The sequence below is a fragment of the Herpailurus yagouaroundi genome, unplaced genomic scaffold, assembly GCF_014898765.1.
Source record: "Herpailurus yagouaroundi ecotype Mexico unplaced genomic scaffold, PumYag 196, whole genome shotgun sequence".
NCBI lineage: Eukaryota > Metazoa > Chordata > Mammalia > Carnivora > Felidae > Herpailurus > Herpailurus yagouaroundi.
This window is the reverse complement of record NW_024412427.1, coordinates 22810228-22822577: the sequence shown is the minus strand read 5'-3', so window position 1 is coordinate 22822577 and position 12350 is coordinate 22810228. Positions and strand designations below refer to the sequence as shown.

General features: G+C 39.9%; 1 protein-coding gene across 5 annotated transcripts in view; it reads right to left on the bottom strand.

The window, feature by feature from the left end:
• Positions 1-979: 979 nt before the first annotated feature.
• SNAP25 (synaptosome associated protein 25) overlaps positions 980-12350 on the bottom strand; it is an 85490-nt gene continuing 74119 nt past the window's right edge. For all 5 annotated transcript variants that reach the window (XM_040447700.1, XM_040447696.1, XM_040447695.1 and 2 more), the window contains 3 exons: positions 11165-11290; positions 8295-8439; positions 980-2298 (listed from right to left, as the gene is read on the bottom strand). In XM_040447700.1, coding sequence (XP_040303634.1) covers positions 2230-2298; positions 8295-8439; positions 11165-11290 — 340 coding nt within the window. In that variant the 3' untranslated portion in view covers positions 980-2229. The remainder of the gene's footprint in view (positions 2299-8294; positions 8440-11164; positions 11291-12350) is intronic.

Genomic DNA, 12350 nt, shown 5'->3' with positions numbered 1-12350 from the left:
GTTGGCTTCAATGGTGACAGAAGCAATGATGGTGGTAACAATGATGACGTAAAAAGAACTGGAAACATGTCTGCACAAAGACTTGCACACGAACGTCCATAGCAGCCTAACTCATAATAGCCAAAAAGTGGGAACGACTTGAATGTCCGTCAATGGATGAATGGGCAAACAAAATGTGGTAGCCACACACAATGGATATTATTTGGCCTTAAAAGGAATGGGGTTCTGTTACATGCTACAACATGGATGAACTTTGAAAACATTATGATAAGTAAAAGAAGCTGGACACAAAGCCACCACATACTGTATAATTCCATTTATATGAAATGTTCAAACAGGCAAATCTATAGAGACAGAACATAAACTAGAGGTTGCCTATGGCTGGTGGGTGTGGTATGGGAGTGACTGCTAATAGGTATGGGGTTTCTTTTTGGGGTGATAAAAATATTCTAATACTAGATTGTGCAACTCTGTGAATATACTAAAAACCATTGAATTATATACTTCAAATGGGTGAATTGTATAATACATCAATAAAGCTGTTAAAAAAAAGCGGGGGTATCAGCAATGTGGTTGTGGAGGGTTCACTTTTGGTGTGTGGGAGAGGAAGGAAGAGTTGACTGATACCCGTTATACCTAAATCTATGTTGGGTCAAGTCTGAGTACCACAGATTTTTTCCATAGACATTTTTTCTATCTTCTGGAAAACTACATTTTCGCACATAGCTGACACTGAATCGACACACAAGTATTTCTGAAACAGATTATAAAAATCAAGCCAAGTGTCACCCGCCATTGGAATCGTGTCTAAAAGGAACATTTTTTTTTTTTTTCATACAGTGTTTTTTTTTTCCCCCCATACAGTGTTCTCAGCATGCAGAACTGCTTTTTCGGAGCAATGGGATGGAGGAGCCAGGCTTCCCCTTCTCATGTGATTGCAAAATCAGACGGAGTCCATGAAGAAATTAAAGCAGACATCTGAGGTCTATAATTTTTAATAATTTTAAACTAGCTACAAAATGTCAATCACTTCACAAACTGACAGAGGAGACAGGAGGAATTTAATATTACATGCTGTAATGATATTTATCTCACAGTTTATCTATATTTCATTCATTTATATTATTTTTTTTTAAGATTTCTTTATCAGCTACTAAATATCTCAGCAATTTGGTGTGCATAGCTCTAGATTAAGCAACAGAGAATTGTACTGATAACAAACCACAGGGGGAAATGGTGATTAAAAAGAGTCAGCCTTATAAAATTTACATCTCCACACTGTTTCACAGCAAGATTGCTTTCTCCAAAACATAGCCTTCAAAAGCAGCAAACAAATCCTATATTACATTCATTTGACATAGTTCATCCAAACGTATATTTTGCTGGAAATGATTAAGTGGTGAGTGTGTCAAATCCATCTTTTTTTTTTAATTCTTTTTTTAAAAAAAGGATGATTATGATTAATAAGTCTATATATTGACAGAAATAAAGTGACACTACTTCAGTTTTGCTGGTATAACTTAATCTTGACAGTGTCTCAATACTGAGCATGCTTTGTTGTTTTGTTGTTTCTGTTGGTGTGTGTGTGTGTGTGTGTGTGTGTGTGTGTGTGTGTGTTTTCTCATCAGTATGCTACTGTCATGGAAAGATTTTGTTTAAGTAGGAATCTAAAAATCTATTTAGTTCTCATGCATAAATGCATAAATCACATCACTTTTAGTGCAATGCCTGTTATGTAATTCCACATTGTCTAATCATGAAATCATAAAGACAGATGACAGCCATGAGGAACCAAGGACAGCAAATTTTGAGAGTTTCAGAGCCTGACACCCAGGGAAAGGACAGTGGCAGTAGCTCTGTGGAATGTCACAGTTTTACAAGAACAATACTGTGTATTGAAAGAATCAACAGCACATTGAGCATTCCTAAATTGTTGTCATTCAGCAAACACCACTGAGGAGAGAAAAGGAAAAATGAAACCCAAGACATCTTATGTAGGGAGTTAGAGCCACCAAATGACTACTATATACAACCTTTGGAAAGAAAGAGACCCAGAAAGAACAAAACACATAATATTGTTTGGAAGGTGATGAATGACACAAGACAACATTCACAATGGGAGTGGACTGATGTGTGTATGTGTGCAGACCTACTAGGTAATACGATGAGAAAAGCATGAAGGTGCTATTTTGCCCAACAGCATTTGGAAGAGAACACAGGTGGGCACATTTAACCACTCCCCAGCATCTTTGTTGCACGTTGGTTGGCCTCATCAATTCTGGTTTTGTTGGAATCAGCCTAGAAAAAGGGAAAAGAAAACACAATTCAGGTTACCTTTTGACATTCCATTCTTCCTTCTTGGTCTATTGAAGTGCCCCCTTCTTGAATGAAGGCATCTTGAAACTCCCCCAGTCAGAATTAACCCTCTCTTCTCTTGTGATTCCCGAACCATTTCCTGTGGCTCTACTTAGACATGATCAAAGAAGCTTGATCTTAGCTCTCATGACTGTTTAAACCTACCAGAGGTTATCCTTTTAAGGACAGTGTTACATCATTTATCTTTCTATCCTGGAATGACACCCAATGACTTCTATGTTAGGTATTCACATCTGTTGGATTGAGTTGAATTACCACCACTTATACAGTTGGATTCAAATCATGGCTACCTTATTAGCAGTATCATTTTGGGCCAATTACATAACATCTTGGGGCCTCAGCTTTCTTGTCCATAAGCTGGGAATAAAAAAGAATATTGCTAACAACCATGAGTGTCTATTATATCCCATTCATTCAACTTTGACAACATCAAGATTAATATCAACTATGAGATGTATATTATTATTAATTCTTTTATATTATTATTAATTAATTTTTCCCAATGAGGAAACCAGGCAGCCTGGAGTCAGAGTCCACACTGGTAATCATTATGTTAATCATTATAGTACCTAGGTCTGCTGTGAAAATGAAATGAGTTTATATATATCATATGTTAGAATAATTTTTTACAAAGATTAAGTACTCAATATATCATATCTTGCAATTATAGTAATTGGATGAAAACTTGACCTGTTTTAGGGATGTTTAATAATTTTAGGCCTCAGGGCACCTGGGTGGCTCAGTCAGCTAAGTGTCCGACTCCAGCTCAGGTCATGATGTCATGGTTTGTGAGTTTGAGCCATGCGTCGGGCTCTGTGCTGACAGCTTAGAGCCTGGAGCCTGCTTTGGATTCCATGTCTCCCTCTCTGCCCCTCTCCCATTCACCTCTGTCTTTCTCTCTCTCAAAAATAAATACAAAAAATTATTTTAGGCCTCATTTCTGAAGACTCACTCCTGTAAGCCTGATAATTGCCTTTTTTTTTTTTTTTATTAAAGTAGGCTCCACGCCCCATATGGGGCTTGAACTCATGACCCCAAGATCAAGAGTTACATGCTCTACTGGCTGAACCAGCCAGGTGCCCCTTATAATTCGTTGACTTGTTTTAACAAGGGGACTTTTATCATAATTTTGTGCCTTGACTGATCTCACTGCCTGGGTTACCTTTTGCTGTATATATAGCATGAAACCCAGAGTTGCTACCATAATAAACTTTTAAACCCCAGAAAATGAAGTATTCCCAACACCACTGAGAAAGGTATGAGTCAGCAAGCAGAGGCAAATATGAAGATTCTGTTTAGGCTGTTGTTTTGTCCCAGCGTGATTGGTAATGGTGTCTGCCCCTCCCCAGCCTCAGAAGAGAAGCAGGAAGCCGAGAGGCAGTGTGGGAAACAACTGTTTTTCTATCAACCAGTATTTATTCACTGATTACTGACTTTGCATCTACTATGGTACTTGGTACTTTCCTGCCTCCACCAAATTGGATATTCTTTATTCAGTTTAATTGTGAATTCCCAGCACAATTAGAGTTACCAACATTCAACTAGAAATTTGCCAAGTTAAAATACAAATATTGCTAGATTACTGTAATTCTGAATTATCTGGCGATAGCTTCCTACCATCTGTTTGGATAACCAAAAGTTGACTTTCACAACAGGTAAGAACATTAATTCGCCTTGATTGTTTTGATCTATAGACTCATATTCTGGACCTTAGTTTACTGATTTGGAAAATAGGTATTCTTTCCAATTTTACTTGGTTCTTAAATCTTCCCTCTTTAGCTATAAATTCTATCAGAAATAATGACCATTTGGTGCAAAGGAAAATTAAAGGCTCAGACCAGTGTGAAATGTTCCTGCAGATTGAATTATGCTATTTTTTCCAGACTATACACTGAGGAAAGCTCAAATGAAGAAAATCATTCATTTGAAAATGGGTGGCATTTCTGGAGGTAAACATTGTAGAAACTCTTGCATTAAGAATGCACTGGTGAGCCTTCACCTGGTGGTGAAAAGGGATATTTTGAAGTATAACATGAGGTTATTCTTTGGATATCGTCAAAGGTTCTGGAACAAACCTATGTTCAATAAACATCTGTGATTTCCACCTAAATTTTCTCTGAAGCAATCAAAATTCAAGCCCATATATCTGATGCAAAAGGTTCTACCTCTTTATTGTATAACAGAAATAGGATCTTTTAGGAAAAAAATCCTGAGGTAATCTCCTTTTAGATGTCTTCCTGGTATTTGGAGAATGCCTGTGTTCATTCTGTTTATATGCTTTAGGACTGTATTTATGGAATATAGCCCACCCCAGTTTTCACATTTCTATTTAGAGAATCTTAAGCTTGCTGGCATACCCAATATGCTACATGATTTGCCCTGTGAGAAAGCAAGGATGACCCCCCCCCCCTGCCCCCCACTGAGCCAGTAAGAGTTAGAAGGAGCTCATTAGCCCACCACCCTTCTGAACACTCTAGAAATATCAGCTTCAGACCATGGCAGGTAGCTTTTAGGCCCCTGCTCAGAATGCCAGAAGTAGATGTTTATTACCCTACATAGCAGCCCATTCTCATCTGAGGTTTGAACTGGTTCCTTATTATCTTCCAGATGAAAAAATCAGGTCACGAAGCTGGTGAGTGCTGTTGGAACCTGAGGTCTTAGTTTTCAAATGCTGTGTTTCCTCATTGATAGGAGAATTCAAGGAATGCTAAAAGCTTCAGCTTCACTGTATTTCACTGTGTGTGTGTCATCTACTGCTGACAACTTTAGATACTTTCTTCCTTTTTTTCTTTCTTGTTGGTTTTTTTTTTTAATTTTTTTTTTAGGGAGAAAGAGAGAGAATGCACAAGCAGAAAAGAGTGGCAGAGGGAGACAGAGACAGAGACAAAATCCCAAGCAGGCTCCACACTCAGCACAGAGCCCCATGTGGGGCCTGATCCCATGACCCTGGGATCATGACCTGAGCTGAAATCAAGAATCACTCAACCAACCCAGCTACCCAGTTGCCCCTACCACCAACACTGACAACTTTAAATCAAAGTTTGAATACCGGGGCACCTGGGTGGCTCAGTTGGTTAAGTGTCCGACTTCGGTTCAGGTCATGATCTCACAGTTTGTGGGTTTAAGCCCCGCGTCAGGTTCTTCGGTGACAACTCAGAACCTGGAGCCTGCTTCTCTGCCTCTCTCTCTGTCCCTCCCTCACTCACGCTTTCTCTCTTTCTTTCTCTCTCTCTCTCAAAAATAAATAACATTAAAAAAAATTCAAAGTTTGAATACCACTACTTCCTGAGCAACATAAAACAACTAATATAAACTTGCCCCATTTTAGTAGTTTTCTGAAAGAACTGTACCACTTTAACCTTAGAAGATTGTATATATATAAATAACTCAAAGCAGAAAGCAAGGTTTTTAAATAGACAAAGTAATTTCTTGACAGTCCATGGGGACATATTAAAATTACATTGCTTTGGGTGCACCTGGGTGGTTAAGTGTTCCACTTCAGCTCAGGTCATGATCTCACAGTTTGTGAGTTCGAGCCCCACATGGGGTTCTCTGCTGTTAGTACAGAGCCCACTTTGCCTCATCTGACTCCTTCTCTCTCTGCCCCTCCTCCACTCATGCTCGCTTGCTCTCCCTCAAAAATAAATAAACATAAAAAAAATTACATTGTTTTGGACTTCCCAAACTTCACTATCAATCCAAGTGATGAGAAAGGATCATGATTGATGGGGTAGGGAGAAGGTTGTTGTTGGGGTCATGAGAGAATATGGGAGAAACATCAGAGGATTCTCTTTACTCTTACAGTGTGATTTTAATTTACTCTTAAATATGCAGGAGACCTTCTAAACTGTTACTTGTTATCAGAAGTGAGAATTTACATGAGAAGGTAGAAGTCTATTAATAATTGTGCAGCTCATATAACATGTATCATTTGGGGCAACGCTGGGTTGAAATGGACTCTATCTAATCATGTTTAGATTATGAATTGGGGAGTAAGACCCAGGCTGGTTATTCGAAGGCAACTAGACCCCTCTCTCACTTCTTAAGCAATTCCACACCTAAAAGGATGATACAAACCATAACGGCTATTTCCCATCCACTTGCCTGCCTTCCAATTATACCTCATGGCTGCATATGTCTTTGTCCTTGTAGTAAATTGGGCCCCAAATGAAAGGTTTTCCCTAGAGAAAAGAACTAGAAATGCAAAGTGGCAAAATTAAGATGCCACTTGCCTTTCCAGGAACACTTTTTGTGCTTAAAGTCCAACTCCATCAATAAAGGTTTGACCCCTCTCTCTTAGTAAAAGTTCTCCTTCTGGAACTCTAATTGAGTTAGAGGTACATTATCTCTCTACATCCGTGAGTAAATTGGGTCCATTGACAGAAAATGAGTACTTCTTGTTTTTTCAAATCATTTCCTGATGGAAGGTGGTTCAGCAATTATTTCTTAGTTCATTTTTCTGGGCCATCATGGGCAGGTCAGTCTGTGTTGGCTCCAGTGCTTTTTGAAACTCTCAATATTGTTGTAAAATCTATTGATTTGCACAGCTTTAAAAGCTTTAGCATATCAAAGGCTCTTAGCAAGGATAAGTATGTCATGACTTGCAAAAGTCAGCAAAGCACAAGCTTTTTGCTAACCAGCACTGACATTTATATAGCTCAATATTGATCGGGCAAAATATTATGCAATCAGATATTTTTAATATGGGGCACATAGAGCACAATAAGGCAAAGTATTCCCTTTATGTCTACTTCCTTTTTCAAGTCTTGGGTTCCAAGAAACTCAGTATTTAGCCTTCTGATTCAAAGCATCCTTCTCTGCTCACCAAAGTGGAATGAATTATTTAGAAGAAACTCAGGGCTTCAGGCTCAGAACTTCAACATCCTCCAGGGAATAAAGTCATACAATATAAGATTAGCCAACTAGAATTGATTATAGATGCATGATGGCCACTAAACTTATAATGTATCTATTTCTTCCTGTTGTCATTTTGACATTTTAGGAGATTATAAGCAATATTCAGGACTCTATTGATTGGGGAGGGGACAGAATACAAGATCATAGAAAGTATGTCAGATTTGTATAGTGTGGGATATCAGGTTTTGGTGCCCCAAATCTTTTTATAAAAGCTACCTAGTGTTTCTTTCTGTTCTTTTCCAATCTCAAGCCCCCAAACCCATTCCTTCCCATTCTATTCTCTCCACTTTTCCTTATGCCTCTTGTTGACACCAGGGGGTTCAGTCTTAGAGCCACATCTGGTGTCCTTGTGTGAATTCAACTTCACCAGATTATGCTCTCTATTTTGAGATCTGGACATGTGAACTGCTGAACTAGAAAAGGAATGTGGGCCTTTTTGAACTATCATGAAAGCTTTGGCATTTATAAAATCAAAGCTCATATTCATTTTCTGGTTAAACTAAAGTAAGTACTCTTTCCCATATTTCCTGATTATATTCCTACATCATCTCTTGACAAGCTCCTAACCAACCTTCAAGGCTCAATTTGACTTTTATTTGGGAGACTGTCCTATAACTTAACTCTTGAAATCTTCCCTCATCTAACCCTACTTTGAATTTTATGTGTGGCTCTCTTGGCAAATTATATAAATTCATCTGGAGGCTCACTGCCTCCCATAGGCTGTGAGTTTCTTACTAGTGGGGATGATGTCCTTCTCATATTTATGTCCTTTGGTGCCTAGCACAATGCTTGAAATGGGAATATCTGCTAGATTCTACCCTCTTGTTTACTTATATGTTGGTGAATTTGTGTCTTGGAAAATAAGGGGAAACTTCCACCTATTGGTGTGCCTGAACCCAGTATCATGGCTTGAGGGTCTTATTATGTCCTTCATCCTTCCTCAGTGGTTATTTCAGAAGAAGTAATGAACAGTGGAAACTTGTTAACTGCCACAAGCTTACCTTCTCCATGATCCTGTCGATCTGGCGATTCTGTGTATCAATCTCATTGCCCATATCCAGGGCCATGTGACGGAGGTTCCCAATGATACCGCTCACCTGCTCCAGATTTTCATCCATTTCATTTTCTCGGGCATCATTTGTTACCCTGGGAGTCAAAATGGCAATTTTTAGAAGGTAGAATGTGAGAAAAATCTCAAATACCAAGGACTCAAAGCTTAGGGAAAATCTGTAGATGCCTAGGTATCAATCCTATCTACCTTCACTCTTCAATATGAGAACATTTTAGCTTTTATACATTAGAAAATAATTTTTTAAAAATTTTTTTAACGTTTATTTATTTTTGAGACAGAGAGAGAGCATGAACGGGGGAGGGTCAGAGAGAGGGAGACACAGAGTCCAAAACAGGCTCCAGGCTCTAGGCTCTGAGCTGTCAGCACAGAGCCCGACGCGGGGCTTGAACCCACGGACTGCGAGATCATGACCTGAGCCGAAGTCGGCCGCTTAACCGACTGAGCCACCCAGGCGCCCCGAAAATAATTTTTTTTTAATATTTAAGTAATCTCTACACCCAACGTGGGGCTCGAACCCACAACCCCAAGATCAAGAGTCACATGTTCCACTGACTGAGTCAGCCAGGTGCCCCTACCATAGAAAATAATCTTTAAATTTCATTTTTGAACGCTTGAGTTTATAAAGAAGGCATATTAAATAGATTATCTACTTCTCTCATTTCCACCAGCTCATTGCTTCCTCTCTTCACATGTTTATCTCAAGTTTCATTTTTTAAGAATAAAGTCATTTTAGTTGGGAGCATTATAAGTTGGAGAATGAAGATGGAGCTAGTTAGAAACTGTATTTTCCTTCTGAGATGTCAACCAACGTCTCCAAGAGTTAAATTTAGAATGAAAGAAAAGGCTTATTGTGTTAAGTCAGAGAATTTCTCTGCTCATGTTCTTCCCCATTTGGAACAAACATCCATGGGAAGGGTAATGATAATTACAGTCTGCCCCTTAATCCAGCTTGCTCCCAAGAACTCCAAAGGGAGCTACTTGTTCAAGATGATTTCTATTTGCTCAGATTTCAATGCAATGGGGGTTTTGGTGGCATTGCAAATGGGTGATTTCAAGGGAAGAAATTGCGATAAAAGATTATTGTCCCATTTTGGGGAGGAAGGAGTTGGCTCTCAAAGTGCCTTACCATCTTGCCATTTTTTCATAGCTCAGCTTGAAAGTTACAAAGGTAGTAGCTCTTTATTGCAAGTGGTAAGTACTCATTCTAGAATGTACTGGCTAATTAACATTTTACCACTGCAGATGGTGATAGCCTAAAAATGTCCAGAGGGGTAAAAAACCCATTCCCCATGGTAACCTCCAGAGTTGACTGTTTCACTAAAGTTTTTAAAGCAGACGAGACCAGGGGAAATTAAAGGAGAACTTCCTAGCTTTTTAACATAAAAGTTTATTTTAATGATCATCAACAGCTAAGGCCTACTTCTAGTTCTATGATTCTCAACAAATCACCTGAGCCTGGGTCTCACTACTAGAGATTCTGATTCAGTTGGTGTAGGTTAGGCTCAAGTCCCGATGTTTTAAAAAAAATAGCCTCAGGTACTCTAATGTGCACCCAAGATTGAGAACGCTTGGTCTAGTTTCCCTGGGAGCAAATAGAAGCAAGAATAGAATTGTCAACTATGAGGCTTTATAGAACTTATACCTAAGTGACAGTAAGCTGTCACTTGAATCTGGATTATTGGTTGGTAATATCAGCTACAATGGTCCAGGAACAGATAGATGTGTAACTATCTGTACACCACTCTAGTCAATGGTACCCTAGTCACTGCTGTGCTCCATAGTAGCCTGTAAAAGGGAATCATTTTTTTTTCCCTTTTCTTTTTAACAACAGGAATATTTGTCATTATTATTTTGTTTCCTAGTCTCCTGAGAGCTGAATTCTGGATAGGCAGATCTGTGTAATTTGAGATTTTTAAATGGGTATTTAAGTTGGCTTTTGCTTCCAGGTCTCAAAGGAAATAAGAAGTCAGGTATGCTTGTTATTCTCTATTTGTACCCCCAGATCCATTGTTTGACTGGTTTTGCTCTCTCCCCAGAGATGCTGGCCTCTCTACAACTACATCACCCAGCTTCTCTTACCCTCCAGCTAGACTTTGGTGGTGACCAGTGAGATACTGGAGGGCAAGAGGAGACAGGAGTGAGGGCACTTATTTCCCTTTCTCGTTTCCTGCTGGTTTTGCAACAGCTGCATTTCTCTACAGTCTCTCACCCACAGTGGTAACTATTGTCAGGTTCTAACAATAGCTCCTGTCCCTTTAGGACTCTTCCTGCTGCTGCTAGTCCACAAGTGATGTACTATTGCTTGTTATTAGCCCTGCCCATGCCTCTATAAACAATCTCTTTAGTAAGTTCTGTTCAATTAAGTTTGTGGAATGAGATAGATGCCCATTTTCTGCTGCACTGATACTGGATGTGGTCACATGACCTGCTTTGTCTGATGAAACTGGCAAAGCTGACAAGGTTTGTGGTAAGTGCTTGTGCGTTGGAGCACAATGCTTGGAATGCTGCCACCACGACGTCAGAAACCAGGGCTTTTCTGCTGGAGGGACTACACGGAAGAGAATGAGGTGCCCTGCCCAGCCAACCAACAGACAAATGAGTGAGACCATCTTGGGTGATCCCGCGCCAGTCTGCATGTAATGAGGGAGCCCAAGAGGGGCTCTTGGAAGAACTGTCCAGCCAACATACATATTTATAAGTAACTAGTAAAATGGTTGTTGCTTTAAGAACCACTCAGCTTGGGGTGATTTGTTACTCAATAATAGATAACTGCTATAGGACTGGCTGCACACAGCTCACCTCCGAATGAAGCCACCACTGATGGCCATCTGCTCCCGTTCATCCACCACACGAGCAGGCTGGCTGGCCACCACTCCATCCTGATTATTACCCCAGGCTTTTTTGTAAGCATCACTTGATTTAAGCCTATGCAAAAGAGAGGGTGAGTGACAAGGCAAGGGGGTGGAGCATCAAGCTCACAACAATGGTTACCTCTTCAAGCGAAGAACCGAACCAAGCAAATGGGTTTTAATTTGAGGCATTAGAGAATACCGATATATCATAATCTGGACCGAAACAGTTGGCCACCACCATGCCTCAGCTACTCAGCATTTCATTTCCAATTGAGCCAATTGCAATTGTCTAGACTGTAACCTTTGCCCCAAAGGTTGTTCTTGTTTTGGTTTCTTTTTGCAGTTTCGTTGGATTTAAGACAAAGATTAAGGTAGCTGGAGGACATTCAGTTCTATTTCAGTGGCATGGTTATATTTTGAGACACAAAACACACAGAAAAACATACTGGCAGACAGACACATAACAAGACTGCCAAGTAGAGTGTGTACATCACACCACAGCAACACACTGTCATCAAGAAAAACACACTTGACTGAGTTTTTACACACCATCATGCAGATTCCCTGTTTTAATTTTCCCCCCAATGCATGTACAGAACTAGCTATTCCAACTCTGCATGAAGGACATAATGGACTGGTGGTTGGCCAAGGGCGGTGGTCTTCGAGTTGCCTCTAGTGTGATTTGAATTAGATAATATATCGGTACTTCCAAACAGTCACTATACATCTAGTTGATGTACAAACCTTTGTCCACAGAGACAAAAAGTAAAAGAGGCATAGTGAAATGAATGCAGGAAAATAGAAGAGAGAACAAGCCATCTAGCACCAGAAAAGGAAATCCCTCTATGTCTTCTTCATGCACCAGCTACAGGCATGAGTAGAAAGTGAAGCATTCTCATTTAAGCCAAACTACTCCAGGAGTTGACCATTCTCGAAAAAGGCACTAGCAGGACAGTAATAGCCTTCATGAGGATTTGAAACGCAGGTTCAGTAGCTTCTTTGTCAGGCTGGGGGTGGGCAGGGTGGAAGTGATTACAAACTCCTACTTCAGGCTATCCTGGGGCGTGACAGGGGAGAGTGGTCTGGAACTGGTGTGGTCTCCATGGACCATATTTCACTGAGCTGCCTTGGAG